Source organism: Cavia porcellus, unplaced genomic scaffold (genome assembly GCF_034190915.1).
Source record: "Cavia porcellus strain 051 isolate PalLab524CR breed Dunkin Hartley unplaced genomic scaffold, mCavPor4.1 scaffold_1, whole genome shotgun sequence".
NCBI lineage: Eukaryota > Metazoa > Chordata > Mammalia > Rodentia > Caviidae > Cavia > Cavia porcellus.
This window is the reverse complement of record NW_026947484.1, coordinates 21,330,437-21,351,925: the sequence shown is the minus strand read 5'-3', so window position 1 is coordinate 21,351,925 and position 21,489 is coordinate 21,330,437. Positions and strand designations below refer to the sequence as shown.

The following is a 21,489-nucleotide window of genomic DNA, read 5'->3' as shown; positions in this document are numbered from 1 at the left end:
TCAACAGTTTTACATCCTCTTGATCTAGCTTTGGTACTTCATATGTTTCTAAGAATCTGTCTATTTCTGCTGTATTATCAAACTTTTGAGAGTAGAGGTTTTCGAAATAGGTGTTGATGATCTTCGGTATTTCTTTTGGGTCTGTAGTGATTTCGCCATTTTCATTTCTTATTGCATGAATTTGAGCTTTTTCTTCCCTTTTTAAATAAGGTTGGCTAGGGGCTTATTGATTTTATTTATTCTTTCAAAGAAAACTCTTTCATTTGTTGATTCTTTGGATTGTTTTCTTAGTCTGTTGCATTGATTTCTGCTCTGATTTTTATAATTTCCTCTCTTCTTTTGGCTTTGGGCTTGACTTGCTCTTCTTTTTCTAGCTGTTTGAGGTGTAGCATCAGGTTATTTATTTGTATTAATTCTGATTTCCTGATGTGGGAACTCAGTGCAATAAATTTTCCTCTGAGGATGGCTTTCATTGCATCCCACAAATTCCGGTAAGTTGTATCTGCATTTTCATTTTATTTTAGGTATTGTTTAATTTCTTCTTTAATTTCTTCTGTGACCCACTGATTACTCAAGAGTGTGTTATTCAGTTTCCATGTGTTTGTGAGAGTTTTGCAGTATCTTTTATCATTAATTTCTAGTTTCAGAGCGCTATGATCCGATAACATGCAAGGGATGATTTCACCTCTTTTGCATTTGTTTAAATATGTTCTGTGATCTAATATATGGTCTATTTTAGAGAGTGATCCATGTACTGCTGAGAAGAATGTGTATTCTGATGTTGTTGGGTGGAACATTCTGTAGATGTCTATCAAATCCATTTGTTCGCAGGTGTGATTCAGTTCTGTTATTTCTTTGCTCATTTTCTGTCTGGTTGATCTGTCCCTTGGTGTCAATGGTGTATTGAGGTCCCCTGTTACAACTGTGTTACTGATAATTTGAGTTTTCTTTTCTGTTAATAGTTGTTTTTTATAAACTGGTTGCTCTGGAGTTTGGTGCATATATATTTAAGATAGTTATCTCTTCCTCTTGGATTTTTCCCCTTATGGGTATGTAGTGACCTTCGTTGTCCTTTATGGTAATTTTTGGTTTAAAGTTCACGTTGTCTGCAAACAGAATGGCTACTCCTGCCTTTTTTGCATTCCTGCTGCATGAAGTATTGTTTTCCATCCTTTGACTTTCAGTCTGTGAGTATCCTTCTGGGTTAGATGGGTTTCCTGTAAACAGCATATGGTTGGATTTTGTTTCTTGATCCATTCTGCTAGTCTGTTTCTTTGATTGGTGCATTGAGACCATTTACATTAATGGTTATTACTATTAAATGCTGGTTTATTGTTGACATGTTATCTCTCTGATGTTGCATCTTTATCTTTCTGTTCTGTTTAATTATCTGCTTTGCTTAGTGGTTTTTTCCTTTGTGTATCTAAACTGTCTTTCAATATTTTTTGCAGGGTTGGTTTGGTGTTCATGAAGTTTTTCAGCTGTTCTTTGTCATGGAAGTATCATATTTCCCCATCAATTTTGAATGATAGTTTTTCAGGATACATCACTTTAGGTTGGAAATCATTTTGCTTTTGGATCTCAAATACTTCACTCCATGCTCTTCTTGACTTTATCATTTGTGCTGAGAAGTCTGCTGTGATTCTGATAGGTTTTCCTTTATAAGTGATCTGTCTTTTCTCTCTGACAGCTTTTAATAATCTATTCTTGTGCTGGATTTCTGGGATGGTGAGTATTATATGTCTGGGTTTATTTTTATTTTGGTTATGATTATTTGGAGTTCTATGTGCTTCAGTGATCCTGATGTCAGTTTCTGATCTCATGCTTGGGAAATTTTCAGCTATTACTTCTCTAAATATCCTCTTGACATCCTTTATGTTGTCTCCTTTTTTTTCATTAATCCCTATCACTCTATGAAAATTTGGACTATTTACACCACAACATTTGTAGACTTTTTGTTCTACAGTATATAAAAAGAAATGGTTGTGGGTTACACTTAAAATCCATAATATAGCTCATGTATATGAATATCAGAACATTTATATTTTTCTTTTCACTGTTTTAAGGGGGAAAATGCAAACATAAATCTAATGGCATCTTTGGCCTGATTGGTGAAACTAATTCATCCATAAATGTTTCACTGAAAGTGGCTACAGTTTCGTTAGTTATCAAGATGCTTCTCAGAAAGTTTTGATATAGTTTTATGCTTTCTGTTCTTCAACCTTGCAAATAGCAGTTCATGAACGCACTGTGTGTGGTGAGCACGAAGGATAGAGTTAACACTGCTCAGTGCCCAAGCATACAGAGTTCCACTGTCACACAGTCTGTGCAAGAGCACTGTACAGTCAAATCGTAAAAAATAGTGCTGAAAATCACAGGAAATTGCTAAAAGTGTGTGATCTTGTGGGCCTGATTTTGGGAGACATTTAAAGCCTTCAGGCAATGTGTGGAACACACCTGCTTTTCAAAGTCTCTCAGCCTAGCACTTCTCCTTCAAATGACCTTGACCTGACCCAGTGTCTCTATTCATTTCTTCAGACAGTACTCCCTGCGCATGTCTTTGTCTAGTGGGACTTTTCACAATGGACTCACAGGGACTTTTATTCAGGTAGGTCTTCTTTTTTTCTCTTAATTTGTCTGAGAGTGATTCTAAGAAGTCAGTATTTGCTGGTCCCAGGATGGTCTTAGAGGAAAATCAGGCAAGAACTCTCCCCAGAGCTCTCAGTTCCATTTCCAGGCTATGCAAACAAAACTCTCATAACTAGGCCAACAACCCTCATGAACTCAGGATGCACTGAGAAAGGAACTAATTCAATAGCTTCAGCCCTGCTTCACCAATCCCAACATAGCCTCTGCTCCAAGACCATAGGTGCTTCCCCAGGTTGTAGCTACCTTTAGAATAGCTACAAAATTTTTCTTCAGAAGGACGATAGCACCCATTTGTTATTCATCAGCAAACAGATGTAAATCAGGTGCCAGGTGCTGGAGGTTCAAAAACAAGCTTGGTGGGAGACCTCCAAACCTTCACAAACTTCAGCCATCTGACATTCTACCAATGCCTTGCTTCTTCACACAGGTTAATTTGGTTAGCTTGAATCTGTCTGAAAAATTCACATAAATGACAATTTTTAGGGTAACAGCATCTATGTTTCTTACACTAAAAATGTTCATGAGCATCGTCACATTTTAAGTTAGTACAGCAAATAGGGAATTAGAAAGACTGGGTAGATCTTCTGGTCTGAAGGTTTCCAAATGTGTACGCACTGTGAGATGCAGGCATACAGGGAGAAAAACCAAGAAAAGAGCGGTCACATTTTATGGTTTACCTCAAAGTGTAGTGTAAACTCAAACATGGAAGACATACCACATACCATTACATATTTAAAAGAACATTAGATTTAAAGAGGCTCACGTAGCACCAGAAAATTGAACAACAGCCCTAACCCACAAACCATAAGGGTTAATGCTATATGTTTCCTTTCCAATCCCACAGTGACGCCTCAAAGTTAGACAGTGTTTAATGTACAGACCACATGTGCTATGAGATCAACTGTAGAAACTGTGTCCGTGTTTTTAGGCCATTCTTCGCTCAAGCATAGCAAGCAAACAGCCTCTGTCATCCTGGTGCCGAATGCAATGTTGTCTAGTTACTGTTGTGCAGAAGAACCCCTCATCCAATATACTCAGAAACAACCAATATAAAATTCATTTTCACATTGGGATAATATCATCTTCTAGGTACCTGCCACCTGCCTTCTTTTTGTTCATGGAGTACAGGGTAGCAGAATATCTTAATCACTGGGGTCATCTTCATAATAAGGGTGAAACAGCTGACTTCAAAATTCTAACTTAGTGAAAAAAATGTCTCCTGCAACACAGGTGTTCCAGGCTATGCTTGAAAAGGAAAAAATGAAAACATACAAAGAAACAAAATCATATAGCATGATGTACATGAACACACACAAATATAAATCTCCATGTATGTTCTGCATATGTAATCATATACAAAAGCATATATTTAATATACATACAGGTGTGGCAATGTATATGAAAATGTACAGAAACACAGAGAGAAATATTGCATATAGAAAGTTAGAGATATTCAAAAAGCTGTGTTGACATTAATGGTTCCCATTCTAAATGACATTATAGTTATAAACATTTTAAAGCCTTTTATACAGCCTATAGTGTTTCTGTCAAATGACATCATGAAATCCAGAAATAGGCAACTGAGTCATGTAACTGAAACAAAGTCCAGAATTCTAAACCTCAAACTCTTCCAACTGACAGATAAACTGAGAGCTGCATTGAAATCTTTCTAGTGATCTTTCCACCCAAAAACCATTGTAACCTGCCAGCATACTAAGATATCCTGCTGCCTCTATTGCAAGAACTGCCTGAAAATAAAATATCTAGACTTACTAGAGTGACCATTCAAAAGACATCTCTAATTATGAAATCACTTCTTTTCGCTGACCTGAAATCTGTCCAGTGTTACTTTGACGACTTCTAAGAGTGACAGGCAGTTTTCAGTATAGTAAACATGAGTCTTCTGTGTGTGTTTTGTGTGTGTGTGTGTGTGTGGGGGTTTGTGTGTGTGTACCAAACTTTCAGGAACCATGTGACTATTGGTACATCAATTAATATCTCTGACTGTTTCATCTTAGAATGTGTAAATGTAAATCCAGTGCAGGATATAGATAGAAAATGCAGTTTGATAAACTAAATAAATCTCTGTTAAAACCCGGTAATGTATGGATTAATAATGATGCCCTTTATCTTCCCTTTTATTGTGTTTGTTTCATACATTCTGCTACTAAGTAATAGTCACAAGTTATTTCAGGATAACTATGATGTGCCTTTACCTTACTTCTTCAGATTTTTATGGCTGATCTAAGCAGTTCCCTGCACCATAAAGATCCTTCCTTCAGAAACATTTCACAGCACCCAGGCTGGGAAACCTCTCACAACTAACTAATTCTTCTTCATTTAACCCATTATAAAATATACCAAAAAAATAAAACCCTGGTCTTACTGATTCTGTGATGACTAGGACAACAGTGAGATTTCTAGAGAGAAAGAACCTAACCCAACAATGTGAAATGATACCAGTCCCACTAATTCCAGTTCCCATTATGTCCTCAGGAGATCTTAAGTATCAATTATGATCTGTGCATATGTAGTTAAGAACTCAAAACTGCAAATTCAGAATCTTAACATGTAAGGCCAAAGGGACCTGGAGAACAGACACCTTGGAGCCTCAAGGAGAGAGCCAAAGCTTTGGAGAATTTATTGTAGTACAGAAAGACATCTGAGTGTGCCAGGCTGCACTTTAAAGTCTAATCTTGGAAGTCTGGGCAAATGATTCACCATACAGAATTAATGACCATAAGGTAGCAATTTCTTGCTCAGTAAGTCACCCTAGCACTGTGCCACCAGTACAACTCTCAGGACTACTTTTCTTTCATGAATAAGACAAAATGCCCAACACAAAAACTGCAAGGGAATCAGGCTTATTTAACTCAAAATTTGCACAGGTTTCAGTCCATAACTGACCGATTTCCACACAGGGTGGCATGGCAGACAGGCATTGCAGAGGGAAAACTGTTCATGTCAGGGAGAAAGCAACAAAACTGGACAAAGGACAACCATGGCACTTTCTATCCCTTGTATTTTATCCAGGTTACACAGAACAGGAATCACTCACACACTTAATCCCAAACACTTTCATCTTCGCATTGCACAATGAATCAATCTCAGTTTCACATATTGTAGATCCAGTCTCCTCTGAAAAAGCCACATTTAAGACTGCCTGAGTCTTTGGAGTTATATTTAGACACATATAATGACAACAATGTTCTCAGTTTTGTGCGATATCTAATTTCAAACAGAGCACACTTTGAAGCACAGCATGGAGTGGTCTAGGCTGCCTGCTCTTTTTACATGTATGCATTAGGTTGTTCTTAATTTTTTAGTTGGGAAAAGAAGCCCAGTAGAAGAGGGGTTTGTATTTGTGGTCTGTCACACCAATGCAAGATAATAGAAGATACAGCACTATAATTAGCAAGCAGAAGTTAGAGATACAAAGGTTTCTTTAACATCAATTTTACAATCATATACGGGACGTTTTGGTAAATGATTCAGCACATTTCTTACCTACCACAAAATATACATCTGCCCCATGCTCCATAGATGTGGTGAGAATGTTCACAGCATGAGACCCTGAGAAAAATGAGAATAGAAAGCACCCATCGCTCTAGAAAGACAAAGTATAACCTTTGGGCCCTGTTTAAACAAAATGCTATGGAAAGGAAAATAAACTTTAGAATGTGAGGAAAATTTCACATTTACAATACACCCAATGACTGGTTTTGAGCAAAGAATTACAGAGAATGAAAAGGAATAATAAAGTATCACCCACTCACAGAAAAAAAATGAAGTTTATGTAAAACATTTTTGAACACCTTAGGCATTGGATAGACTAACAAATGGTTTTAAATCTGCCCACTTTAAAATGCTCAAAACAGTGAAGTGAACTCACAAATAACTAAATGAAACCAGACATGATGTACAAAAAAGTAAAGACTACTCATAAAAAGAAAAATATTTATTTCTGGAGCTTAAAAGCACGATAGTTGAAATGAAAAGTTCACTAACAAAGCCCAAATATCTGAACATAGAGAAGAAAAGAACAAGTGAGTTTTTCATAAAAATTAAATAACTCAGTCTTAGAAACGAAAGAAATAAAGAAATATGAACAAAGCCTAAGGGTCCTATAGGACACATTCAATATCATATGTATCATATATATTTTTATCTTATTTCATATATATATATATATATATATATATATATATATATAAAGAGAGAGACAATGGAAGTTCAAGATAGTTAAGAAAGATAGATAATTTCAAAATCAAAAACATTCCATAACAGATGGCCCCCAACTTCCCAAATATGATGAAGTATACGAATACACAATCCCAATAAGCTCAAAACTTCTAAGCAGGTTAAACTCAAAACTCAAAAGGACACTTACTACAAGGAAACTGCTACAACACAAAGAGAAAACCTCCCAAACAGCAAAATAGAAGCGACTCATCCCAGAAAATGATTCTCAGTGATATTAACAGTTGATCTCACATTAGAAACCTTAAGGGCCAAAGGCACTGGGACCATTTCCTTACAGTGCAGAAAGAAAGTCCTGTTGGGCAGGATATATAGCTTAGTGGCACAGTGCCTGCCTGGCAAGTGCAAGGTGTAAATTCAATCCTCGATAACAAGAAAAAAGAAAAAAGAAAGCCGTCAACCAAGGATTCTACATCTAGAGAATCTATCCTTCATCACTCGGCATTAAGTGAGGGGTGATGGTAGATGCCTGCAGTCCCCAGACTCTGGAAGGCTGGTGCAGGAGAAACCTAAGATCTAACCAAAGCAGTTTAATGAAATCTTGCCTCAAAGTAAAAACTAAAGAGAAAGGTCGGATGTAGCTCACTACAAAGATCCTGGGTTCTACCTTAAGTACCACCAGTAACAAACAAACCAAAAACAGAATATATCATGATTTTTTAAATGTGACAGCCTATAGGAAATGCCAAGGCAGTATGATGAAAACTGATTAGTGAAAAACACATGACATAAAAACCAAGTAGCACAATATCATAAAAAACCCTTCATTATAAGTAATCCTTTTAAATGTAAATAGTTTAAACTTTTCAAAGATTTAAACAACGATTTTAAAAACATGATCCAACCATGCATTATTCAAAATGGAGAAGTACATAGAGAAAAAAAGATTAGCAGTGCTGTGAGCAGGACGATGAGGAAAAGGTTAATGGGGAGCAATCATTTAATATTTATACAACATTTTGAGGTGCTAGAAATATTTTGAAATTCCAAATGCACATTTTGAATGCCATAAATTCTACTGAATTGTATGCTTGAATATAGTTGCACATGTAACATTTTAACTTCCCCTTAGTTTTAAAAATGAGTCATAACTGTGTTTAGCATCATCCCTCATTTAATTTTTCAGTGCAAATATTACACAAAAAATGTGTTAGGTCATATTTCAAAATGTTAAAGCTAATGATTAATGAGTGTAGAAAATCAGGTAATTTTAATTGTTTATGCCACTGAGCAAAGATCTGGAAGAGTTTAAGTATTTACACTTTATGTTGATATTTTAGTTTACAACTTTAGACATTTATTGCATATTAAAATTTTTAATAACACTATGAAATAATTATTAAGGTAATACTGAGTAATTGGATATTTTAAATGTGCTTAGAACATTTAAATTGTAAGATTAATTAATACGGAGTACAATAGGAAGTAAATTGCATTGTATCTACAGCATTGCACTGAGTTAAAACGCTCACCCCATAAGGTTAATGGGCTCTGTGTAAGACTATGGAAATCAGTACAGTGATTCCTCAGAAAACTGAAAGTAAACTATTCAGCCCAGTCATCTCCCTTCTAAACACAGTAGTTTCCCTATCTTCCTAAATGAGCGAGAAACGTTATTACAGTAATATATTCATATCCATGTTCATAGTAGCACAATTCATAGCAGCTATAACTTAGAAGCACACTGTTTGTCTGTACAGTAATAGATGCATTTTTAAAAATGTGGCATTGTACACAATGGAGTACTACTCTTCTATAAGCAGGACAAACATGAGTTATTTGTAGAAACTGGTTGTACTTAGGACCACGATGTTATGTAAAATAAACAAAGAACACAAAATTAAATACCAGGAGAAACCTAAGTATAAATAAATTAAAGAGCCAAATAAAAGATACATAACATTAAACACTGATAGATGTTTTTCAGAGAAGAAGAGGACAAGAGTTGTAAGGAGAGGAAAGAGAAGAGACAAGAAGAGGACTAGAAGAAATAAGATGCATTACATACAAAATTCCCGCAGTAAGTATAATCATTATGTAACACAAATATGTATAATAAAATTTTCAATTGTCTGGGGTAGACAGACAAATGTATGCTATTTTTCCTTCCTGCTCTGTGAATTTTCTTTTTTCTTTTTTTAATGTAACGAGAAAAACAAAACTAAACAAAGCAAGACAATAAAAGGCTAGAAGCCACACAGAATTTCAAGAGAAAAAAACATACAGTAAGAGTTCACCAGTTAATAGATCACACATTGTCAACTTACAAACAGCTGTCCAGATTACAAAATTAAAGCATACAAAGTGGAGATTAATGCAGTGAGATTGCAGTCAGTTCTGTTCAATGATTCAAGAAAAACTCAGCAATATGGTTCTCTTTCCTACACATTTAAATAAACTTGCAGTTATATCCTTGAGATCACTTTCCTTCCTCTCTTTTTTACACTAACAATCACGCATTTTAGTTTCCATTACTTCCACAGTTTTTTTTTTAACTTTTTCTTTGAAGAGGAAAAGAAAAAAGATTGAAAAAAAAAAGGCCAAAAAACCAAAAACAAAACAAGACGGACCAAAGAAAAACCCAATGTGACAAAGCAAAAGAGTCATTTAGATGAGGAGGATGGACATAGCAGAAAATGAAAAAAAAGGGGGGATTACTAGGATATCAACAATGGTTACCATTATGCCTCTTGTTATCCTAAAAAGAGTAGCCTATATCAGCTAATATAAAAGAATTGAACAAAAGTGTACATAAGACCAATAAAACCACATCGGAGAGCTTACAGGATTCCAAAGAAGATAATAGTTAAATAAAAACGGGCATCATAGAATATCTGGTTGCCTTCCAAATGGTTGCCTAAACACTCAAACTTGATACTATTAAGTGAAACAGAATATAATAAAATCAGTCAGAACAAGATATGGAGAACACTACAGGGGTTCAAATCAGGTTAATAGGGAAACTAAATAATTATTATAATCTATTGCACTACTTTTAATTTAGTTTTCCCTTAGTTAAAAGATACTAAGAAATAAATTAATTTTTACAAAAAGGAAAGAAAAAGGAGGGGAGACTGAGATTAAAAGAAAGAATGTATCAATATAACAACACTGGTCAGAATCAAAAAATTTAACCATCATTGTGTTTCACCCCCAGATAGCTTGACATTAATAGTAGTTACCATAGTGACTCTTTCCTTGAAATGTTTGAGTCTAACTTCATATACTATAGCATTAAATTTATCAAGACAGTATGAGACCATTCAAGAGAATGAAATTATTGCAGAGTACTTAGAACCAGCTAGCAGAAACCAAACATCAATTTCTATATTATTTCTTTGTCTATAAAAAACTTGCTTATAATATCGCATACATTAAGATATAATAAGGTACCACATGTTAGAACCAATGTAAACAAATGAACAAAAACTTGATGGGGCTTCAAAACAGGATGATACTAAATCAGCGTTAGCTATTATGCTCTTATTCTCTTCAAAATAGTTATTTGTAGTAACACAGACAATAAAATAAAACCACCTAAATTAAAACCATTCCAACTAATGAGTGAAAACATTATATGGCTTCAAACAAGTGTGACTGGGAATCATGATTGTCTCGTACTTTCATGTATTCTTATCGTTTCTTACATTAGGGAAACTATTCGGTAATTATACAGGTGAGTTTGATTTATTTCACTTATAAGTATGGTCTCGAGCTGCGTCCATTTATTTATAAATGTCTCAATGTGATCATTCTTTATAGCTGGGTAGTACTCCATTGTATAAAAATACCACAACATTTTTATCCATTCCTCAGTTGATGGACACTTAGGTTGTTTCCAAGATCTGGCTATTACAAATTGTGCTGCTATAAACATGGGTGCACATATATCACTGTGGTAGGATGCTTTCAGTTCTTCTGGGAATATGCCCAGAAGTGGAATAGCTGGGTCAAATGGTGCTTCCAGTCCCAGTTTTCTGAGAAATCTCCAGACTGACCTCCACAATGGTTGCACCAGTCTACACTCCCACCAACAGTGTAGGAGAGTTCCTTTTTCCCCACAGCCTCTCCAGCATTTCTTATTGGTGGTTTTCTTGATCTTGGCCATTCTTTCAGGAGTGAGATGAAATCTCAGTGTGGTTTTAATTTGCATTTCTCTAATGACTACTGATGCTGAACATTTTTTCATATAATTGTTTGCCATTTGTATTTCATCTGAAAATTGTTTATTCATCTGCAATGCCCATTTTTGGATGGGGTCTTTGAATTTTGGGGGTCTGATTTTTTTAAATTCTTTGAATGTTTTAGACAGAAGTCCTTTGTCTGAGGGACAGTTCACTAGGATTTTTTCCCAGTTTGTGGGTTTTCTTTTCACAATGTTAGTGATTTCTTTCGATGTGCAGAAACTTTTTAATAAATTGTGATCCCAGTTATTCACTCTGGGAAGTATTTCCTGTGCAGTTTGAGTCTTGTTCATGAATTCTCTACCTACCCCTATGTCTTCAAGGTTTTTACCCAATTTGTCTTCCAATAGATTTAGTGTTTCTGTTTTAATATTTAGATCTTTGATCCACTTACAGTTTATTTTAGTATATGGTGACAGGCATGGCTCTAGTTTTACTTTTTGGCATATGGAGAGCCAGTTTTTCCAACACCATTTATTAAAGAGACTATCATTCTTCCAGTGAACCTGTTTGGCCCCTTTATTAAAGACAAGGTGGTTGAGTGTGTTTGTAGTTGTGGTTGTATCTTCTAATCTATTCCATTGATCTTCGGCTCTGTTTTGATTCCAGTACCACTACAGTTGCTTTGTAGTATAACGTCAAGTCAGGGATTGTGATAACTGTCTTGCTTTTGCTGCTTAGAACTGTCCTTGCTCTTCTAGGTCTCTTCTTACTCCAGATGAATTTTAGGAGTGATTTCTCGAGATCTATGAGGTATGTTGATGGTATTTTTATCGGGATTGCATTGAATCTGTATAACAGTTTTGGGAGAATGGCCATTTTCACAATATTTATTCTTCCTATCCATGAGCAAGGGATGTCTTTCCATTTCCTGAGATCATCTTCAATTTCATTTTTCAATGTATTATAATTTTCCTTGTATAGGTCTTTCACTTCTTTCGTGAGAGTAATTCCTAAATATTTCATTTTTTTGGTTGCTCGTGTGAAGGGTGTGGCTTCTCTTATTTCTCTCTCTGTGATTTTGTTGTTATATAAGAATGCTATTGATTTTTGAGTATTGATTTTGTATCCAGCCACATTGGTGAATTTATTTATTATATCTAGGAGTCTTTCAATGGAGTTTTGGGGGTCTTCTATGTAGAGTACCATATCATCTGCAAATAGTGATAATTTAACTTCTTATTTTCCTATCTTCACACCTTTTATTTTCTTTCATGTCTAATTGCTCTGGCTAGTATTTCCTATATTAAATAGGAGCAGTGACAGGGGACATCCTTGTCTTGTGCCTGATTTTAAAGTAAAGGCCTTCAATTTTTGGCCATTTATTATGATACTGGCTGTTGGTTTGTCATAGATGGTCTTTATTATGTTGAGGTAAAGAACATCTATTCCAATTTTCTGTAAGTTTCTTATCATAAATGAATGTTGTACCTTACCAAAAGCTTTGTCTGCATCTATAGAAATGATCATGTGATTCTTACTTTTGACTCTATTGATATGGTGGATTACATTTATTGATTTACGCATATTGAACCATCCCTGCATACCTGGAATGAATCTCACTTGGTCATGGTGTATAATCTTCTTGATGACTTGCTGCATCCTATTTGCCAATATCTTATTGAGGATCTTTGCATCTGTGTTCATTAGGGAGATTGGTCTGTAGTTCTCTTTTTCAGTTGGGCCTTTCTCAGGTTTTGGTACTAGAGTAATATTTGCTTCCAGGAATGACTTAGGAAGGATTGCTTCCTTTTCAATTTCATTGAAGAGTTTGAGGAGTGTCGGCATTAGGTCCTCTTTGTATTTCTTGTAGAATTCTGCAGTGAATCCATCTGGGCCTGGGCTCTTCTTTGTAGGTAATGACTTAATTACATTTTCAATTTCATGTATAGAAATTGGGTTATTCAGCAGTTTTACTTCTTCTTGACCTAGCTTTCGTACTTCATATGCTTCTAGAAATCTGTCTATTTTTTCTGTGTTATCTAACCTTTGAGAGTAGAGGTTTTTGATATAGGTGTTGATGATCTTCTGTATTTCTATTGGGTCTGTAGTGATTTCACCGTTTTCTCTCCTTATTGCATGAATTTGAGCTTTTTCTTCCCTTCTTTAATAAGGTTGGCTAGGGGCTTATCAATTTTATTTATTCTTCCAAAGAACCAACTCTTTGCTTCAATGATTCTTTGTATTGTTTTCTTAGTCTCTATTGCATTGATTTCTGCTCCAATTTTTATAATTTCCTCACTTCTTTTGGCTTTGGGCTTGACTTGCGCTTCTTTTTCTAGCTGTTTGAGTTGTAGCATCAAGTTATTTATTTGTATTTGTTCTGTTTTCCTGATGTGGGAACTCAGTGCAATAAATTTCCCTCTGAGGACAGCTTTCATTGCATCCCACAGATTCTGCTAAGTTGTATTTGTGTTTTCATTTGTTTGTAGGTATTGTTTAACTTCCTCTTTAAATTCCTCTGTGACCCACTGATTACTCAAGAGTGTGTTATTCAGTGTCCATGTGTTTATTGGATTTTTGCAGTATCTTTTCTCATTAATTACTAATTTCATAGGGCTATGATCTGATAACATGCAGGGGATGATTTCTACTCTTTTGCATATCTTTAAATATGTTTTATGAGTTAATATATTGTCTATTTTAGAGAAGATCCCATGTACTGCTGAGAAAAATGTGTATTCTGTTGTTGTTGGGTGGAATACTCTGTATATGTCTATCAATTCCATTTGTTCACAGGTTTGATTCAGTTCTTTTATCTGTTTGCTGATTTTCTGTCTTGTCGATCTGTCCATTGGTGTCAATGGTGTGTTAAAATCTCCTGTTATAATGGTATTACTGCTAATTTGGTTTTTCATTTCTGATATTACTTGTTTTATATAACTTGGTGCTTTGGAATTTGGTGCATATATATTTAAGATAGTTATCTCTTCCTCTTGAAGTTTTCCCATAACCAGTATGTAGTGACCTACTTTGTCTCTTCTGATCTTTTAGGTTTGAAGTTCACATTGTCTGCAAACAGAATAGCTACCCCCGCTTTTTTGGGGGGTTCCTGTTGCATGAAGTATTGTTTTCCATCCTTTGACTTTCGGTCTGTGTGTATCCTTTTGGGTTAGATGGGTTTCTTGTAGACAACATATGGTTGGATTTTGTTTCTTGATCCATTCTGCCAGTCTATTTCTTTTAATTAGTTCATTGAGACCATTTACGTTAATGGTTATAAGCGTTATATATTGGTTTATTAGTGACCTGTTATATTTCTGCTGTTGCATCTTTATTTTTCTGTTCTATTTAATTGTCTGCTTTATTAAGTGGTTTTTTATTAGGTGTATTTAGACTGTCTTTGAATATTCTTTGCAGGATTGGCTTGGTGATCATGAATTTCTTCAGCTGTTCTTTGTCGTGGAAGTATCTTATTTCTCCATCAATTTTGAAAGACAGTTTTGCATCAGTCTAGGTTGGAAATCATTTTCCTTTAGGGTCTGAAATACTTCACTCCATGCTCTTCTTGACTTTATTGTTTGTGTTGAGAAGTCTGCTGTGATTCTGATAGGTTTTCTTTTATAGGTGATCTGTCTTTTCTCTCTGGCAGCTTTTAATAGTCTATTCTTTTGTTTGATTTCTGGAATGGTGACTATTATATGTCTGGGTGTAGTTTTATTTTGGTTATGGCTATTTGGAGTCCTATATGCCTCATTGATCCTGATATCAGTTTCCAGTTTCATGTTTGGGATGTTTTCAGCAATTACTTGTCTAAATATCCTATTGACATCCTTTGTATGTCTCCTTCTTTTTCATTTATCCCTATCAACCTTATGTGTCTCCTTCTTTTTCATTTATCCCTATCAACTTTATGTTGGTTTTGTTTGCATCATCTTGCAGGTGTTATTGTATTGTTATTTCTTGATTTCTTGTTATTTTTAAAAGATCTTTCCTTTCCTGTTCACTGGCTGCAATCTTGTGTTTGAGGTCCGAAATTCTATCTTTGCATTCATTCAGGTGGTTTTTACAACTTTCAATGTTGCTTTTGATTTCCTGTACATTTCTTTGCATCTGTTTTATATATTCTGTTTGTTTCTTATATTGTTCATTCAGAGATTTTATCCTTTCGTTTAGTTCTTCCAATTTTTTAGCTGTGTCTTCTTTAGATATGTGCAGCATCTCCTTCATTTCTTTTATTATTTCTTCTTTTACCTCATATATTATTTCTAGTTTGAATTCCTTCAAAGCTTCCCGGAGCTGCTTCTTTATTTCTGTTACTATTGTTTCAGGTATTTCAGGTATATGGCATGTATTTTCTTCTATGTACATGGCTCCTAGGCTTTCTTGGGATGGGTTGGAGGTTTGAGATTGTATTTTGGTCTTTTGTTTTGTCATTTTCCTATATTATAGTGTTTCAAGCTTTGTTTCAGAGTTTCCCCTGGTTGTGTTGTAAATTGACTCTTATATCCTGGGCTCCTGGGACTCCTCTTGTAGTAGCTCCCTCATTGGGCAGCGGAGCCCCTGGATTAAAAGAGGCTTGCCAGGCTCTGCTCACGTAGACCTAAAGCTTCCTCAATTTGCACAGTTTCAGGACCATACCAGAGTCACCTCTGCTCAGCTGGATGCTCACCTTCTGGTCTCCAGAGGTGGTAATATGGGCCCCAGGCAGGAGAGGTGGCAGCAGGGCCATCCTCCCCTCAGCTGGATGCGCACATTCCAGTCCCCAACAGTGGTAGTATGGGCACCGGGCAGGAGAGGGGGCAGCAGGGCCGGCCTCCAATCAGCTGGATGCGCATCTTCTGATCCCCAGCGGTGGTAGTTGGGTCCTGGGCAGGAGAGGTGGCAGCAGGGCCGGCCTCCGCTCCTCTCTCTGTGAATTTTCTTAATGAATATGTATTATAATTACAGTCAAAAAGAAAATTTTACCTTCTAATTATTTACTACTGGGAAAGTTCAGTTAAAAACAAGCTCAGCTTTGATAAATGTTGATGGTCCTCTATTGAAAAGGAAGATACACCAGAATGTTTTCTTCTCAAGTGTAATACTCCTCATAGAAAAACATGTAAAACATGAACAGGAAGCTTAAATCACCAAATCATATTGTTCAGACCTACAGTTGGCCCTTGAGCAACAGGGTTGCAGTGGATTCAGGCAGGCAGGCTTCAAACAGGAACACTATGGCAGAAGGATTTCAGAAGGCAACTCTCAATTCCTATAGAATGGGAAGAAGAGAAAAGAAAAAGAGCCCTCAAAACAAGGGATCACCATTCTGATATACAACCCAAGACAACTCCATATTTAGTTCAGGTGGTTCTCCTGGGATCCACAAGCACAACCAAAGCAAAGGGAGTAACCTATGTCAAGACATAGATTGAATTGCAAGGACCCACAGCAATTTGCTAATTTAGACCAAAAATGCCAAGTGCAGACATTTTTTAAGAAATATTGAGAAGAGAGTCCTACTCCATCACACTGAATATTTGTAATTAAATAAGAGATGTTTAGGATTCCCTGAGAAGGAGGCTATGATGATGTCAGAGTCACCAGATAGATTGAGTGGATGATGGCCATGCTTTTTTATTCCTAAGTACATTGCTCCACTGTGGCCTTCCTGAAATTGGGTTACACATTTTTGTCTGTTTCATCAGATGGTCAGCTCACTCTCCAGCATGCTTGCTCCTAGCAGAAGAGATGGTCCTAATACTCAAATGGTTCTAAAACTACCCAGATGAACCCTGGCATTGATAATTCTGTCACTGGTAACCCATGTTTCTGAGAATGTCCTGGCCAATACCACATCCTGAAGACCCACCTTGCACACCTGGGTTTCTGGTGAGGATAGGAACACATGATTTGATCTGACTCATCAGCTGTGGTCATTATACGGGTCTCACACACTTAAAAGGTGTCATGATGAGAAGAGGTGGTGGCAACAGTGTGTTGTTTTAGAAAGCTTCTCAGGGTAAAGCACCACAAAGCCAGTGACAAACATGAGGTCACTGAGCCAACTCCTCTATTTCCTCTGCTGGGGGCTAAAAGACAACATGGAAAAATATTCAGAAGCTCTGACTTGGAAACGCTTCTTGCTTCTTGGGAAGATGCAGCTGCTCCTGCTCCTGTTGGTCTTCCTTCTGCTCCCCAGAGCAGAGGCAGGTGAGTGACCGTCTTTACCCTCCAGAGTCAGAGCATATGACTCTCCTGTCCCTATGCAACAAACCCAGAGCCTTCTGTCTGCAAGCATTGCTCTGAACCTGAACTCCATTCCCAGCGGAGTGAATCAGGTAGGACACTGCATAAGCTACCAGAGTTTGTTTTCAACAAGAGCCAGTGGATAATGTTCCCTAAGTAAGACTCAGCTTGTGCATCTATAGGGTCTTTCTTCAAAGTTCATGCAAGTGAGAAGTAAAAAAGAAGAAAATATCCAGCACTCCCAAAGAAGGCAGAATAGGCCAGTCATCCCGGTCCGGGGAGGGGAAAGGCTTTGCTTTGATCACCTGCCTAGTAGAGATGCCCAGAGCTCAGTGACCCCAGAATGGATGGAATCTCTGTCCTCAGAACACTGTTTTTGCCTCTCCTCACTCCTACTAACTTTCTCCAGCTCTGCTTTCCTCCTCTGGACTTCAGTGGCTCCTCTGTTTTCCAGGGGGAGCCACAGAGGCAGACTCACACATCTCTGCTTTCCAGTATTCCATCTGCACTGCTCTACTAACCAGACACTAACTGCAGCTGTTCCTTCATACTGCTAGGGAACAGATCTGAGACACCCTCTACATGTCAGGCCTTAGGAAACAGGATAAAACCACATGTACAGTACACCTAGAGGGCTGCCAGGTGGAAGCATCACCATCTTAGACATCACAGGACTCAGAAGGGTTTTATTTACTCAAGGGAAGTAAAAAGTAAGCAGAGGAATGATGAAAAGCCTCAGAGGTTTTATTTTCCCCTGATACATATAGTCATCTCCAATCAAACAGAGGAAAAGGATTTGTAGAGCAAGACTCAATTTCCTGCTATTTGGAAAACAAGTTCAAGCATCTTCCTCTAGGTTCCTGTCCACTTCAAGAAACTGCAGGCTCCCAAATGCCCAACTGTTCAGAGACATAAGTAGATCCTTGTTTAAGGACTCATTGGCTGCACCCTGTCTCCTTGTTGTTTTCAGGAGAGATCATTGGGGGACATGAAGCCAAACCCCACTCCCGCACCTACATGGCTTACCTTAAGATCAGGCTTGAGAAATCTAGAAAAATTTGTGATGGCTTTCTGATTCAAGAGGACTTTGTGGTGACAGCTGCTCACTGTTTACAGGGGTGAGAAAGGAAAAAGAGTCCACAATCTACAAGAAACACTTCTCAGAGTACTGGCAAAGAAATAGACCTGAGATTCAATAGAATAGATTTGAAGATGCAAACACAACTACCAAAACACTCAGCCATTTGATGTTTGACCAAGGTGCTAATCATGCTCACTGAAAGGAAAGCCTCTTTAATGAATGTCGTTGAAATAATTGGCTCTCCACATGCCAAAGACTGAAACTAGACACATGCCTGTCACCATGGACAAAACTAAAATCAAACTGGATAAACTATCTAAATATTAAAATGTAAATAAGAAATCTACTGGAAGACAAGGTAGGTAGAAGTTTTGCAGACATAGGGCTAAGCAGATAATTCATGAACAAAATAAAATCTTTATAGGAAACACTTCAAAATTCAACAACTGGGATCTCATATTATTGAAAATTTTCTGCACTTCAGAAGAAATCACCAACAGGGTGAAAAGGAAATCCAGAGAATTGGGAAGAATTTTAGCCAGCAACTCCTCAGACAAAGGACTTATATCCAGAACATATAAAGAATTATATTAAGGCCCTAAAATCAAACCCCCTCTAAAAATGGGCTTCTGAGATGAACACACAGTTCTGAGATGAAGATACAGAAATGGCACATAAATACATGCAGAAATGTTCACTATCACTGGTCATTCAAGACATACACATTAAAACAGCACTGAGATTTCATCTCACTCCAGAAGGAATAGCTGCCATCCACAAAGCAACTGATAACAAATGTTGGCTAAGATGTAGGGAAAACTGAACATTGCTCTCCTGTTTGTGGGTGTGTACACTGGTGTAGTCACTATGGAAATCAGTATGGAGATTTCTCAGAAGACTGGAATTGGAAGTTCCATTCAATCCAGCTACTCCCCGCCTGGGTATTTTCCCAGAAAAAATGAAAAGTTCATAGCACAGTGATTTATGTGCCCCATTTTTCATAGCAGCACAATGATCTCGAGACATTCATAGGTAAATGGAGACAACTTGACTCTATCCTTATAAGTGAAATAAATAAAAATCATATTTATAAAAATCACATTGTGTCTCTAGTGTGAAATGTATTAAAAAATGTAGGAGTAATAAAACCCCAAATGTGTAATTGCTACTGTAAAGCAGACAGGAAAAGAAAATGCTCTAAAGGATATAACTGCAGGTATGTTTAAGTGTGTAGGATTGATAACCATATTACTAAGTTTTTCTTGGATCATTGAGCAGAACTGTTTGAAGTCTGAGTGTTTGAATGTCTACTCTGTACAGTTTAATTTTGTAACTTAAACAACTATTTCTACGGCAACAAACTGTAATTTATTAACTAGTGTTTATTGTTTAGGGTTTTTTTTCGGTCAAATTCTGTATTATTTTTACCCTTTTATCTGTTCTTTTATTTTCTTTTCAAATAAAATTTTAAATAAATAAATAAATAACTTTAGTAGTAAAGAAAAGCTCACTGCGGAGTTCTACAAAAAATTGAAAGAAGACTTAATGCCGACATTCCTCAAACTCTTCAATGAACTTGGAAGGGAAGCTATTCTCCCTAACTCATTCATGAATGTGAGTATTTCTCTAAAACCAAAACCACAGAAAGACCCAAAAAAGAGAACTACAGGTCAACCTCCCTAATGAACACACATGCAAAAATTTCTCAATAAAATACTGAGAAACAGAATTAAGCAAATCATCAAGAAGATTATGCACCATTACCAAGTGGGATTCATCCCAGGAATGCATCAATGATTCAACAAACACAAATCAATACATGTAATCCACCAATTCTATAGACCCAAAAATAAGAATCACATGATCATTTCTATAGATACAGAAAAAGATTTTGATTAGGTCCAACACTCAATCATGATAAGAAACTTACAGAAAATTAGAATAGATGGTATTTATCTCAATCTGATAAAAGCCATCTATGATAATACAACAGCTAGCATCACATTCAAAGTCCAAAAACTGAAAACCTTTACTCTAAAATCAGGAACCAGACAAGGATATCCATGCTCACCACTCTTATTCAGTATAGGGCTAGATATACTAGCCTGAGCAATTAGAAAAGAGAGAGAAATAAAAGAAATAAGGATGGGAAAAGAAAATCAATTATCATTATTTGCACATGACATGATACTCTATATAGAAGACCTCCAAAACTCCATTGAAAGACTCCTGGTTATAATAATTAAATTCAGTCATGTTGCTGGATACAAAGTCAATACACAAAACTCAATAGCTTTCCTATACGCAAACAACAAACTCATTGAAACAGAAATAAGAGAAGCAACGCCTTTCACAATGGCATCTAAAAATAAAATACTTAGGAATCAATCTAACAAAAGAAGCAAAAGAGCTATCTGTTTAGGGAAGATTATGATTATCCCCCCAAAAAAGAAATTGAAGTGGATCTCTGGAAATGCAAAAAGAATTTCTTGTTCATGTATAGGAAGAATAAACATTGTGAAAATGGGCATTCTCACAAAATATCGCTAGGTACCTCAAAGATCTAGAGCATCCTTTCCTGAAATTCATCTGAATCCTGAATAGACTTAGAGTAGCAAAGAAAATTCTCAGCAACACAGGCAAGGCTGGCAGCATCACAATTCCTGACTTGGAGTAATACACAAAGCCACTGCAATAAAATCAGCATGGTACTGAAATAACAATAGACTTGAACATCAACAGAATAGATTAGAAGATACAACTACAACTCCCAACACACTCAGCCACGCTATCCTTGACAAAGGAGCCAAACACATTCACTGGAAGAAAGATAGTCTTTCTAAGAAGTGCTGCTGGAAAAACTGGCTCTTCACATGCTGAAAAATAAAGGTAGACACATGCCTATTACCATGTACTAAAGTCAAAATGGAAAACATATCTAAAGCCCCCATTAAAACAAAAAATGAAACTTAATTTTCTGGAAGACAAAGTGGGTAGAAATCTTGAAGAGTTAAGTTGTACAGTAAATAGAGATTTCATGAACAACATTCAAACTGCACGGGATGCTTCCCAGAATCAATAACTGGATTCTTGTCTTATTAAAAATTTTTTGCATGTTGAAAGACATCTTCAGAAGAGTAAAGA

The 21,489-nt window shown here is 36.4% G+C and overlaps 1 protein-coding gene across 1 annotated transcript; it reads left to right on the top strand.

Annotated features, from left to right (window-relative positions):
• Positions 1-16,985: 16,985 nt before the first annotated feature.
• On the top strand, positions 16,986-19,614 carry LOC134475461 (granzyme B-like). Its single transcript, XM_063246098.1, has 2 exons — positions 16,986-17,228; positions 18,235-19,614. Exons 1-2 carry the CDS (start codon positions 17,066-17,068, stop codon positions 18,384-18,386), a joined length of 315 nt encoding a protein of 104 aa, XP_063102168.1. The 5' UTR covers positions 16,986-17,065; the 3' UTR covers positions 18,387-19,614.
• The last annotated feature ends 1,875 nt before the right edge of the window (positions 19,615-21,489 follow it).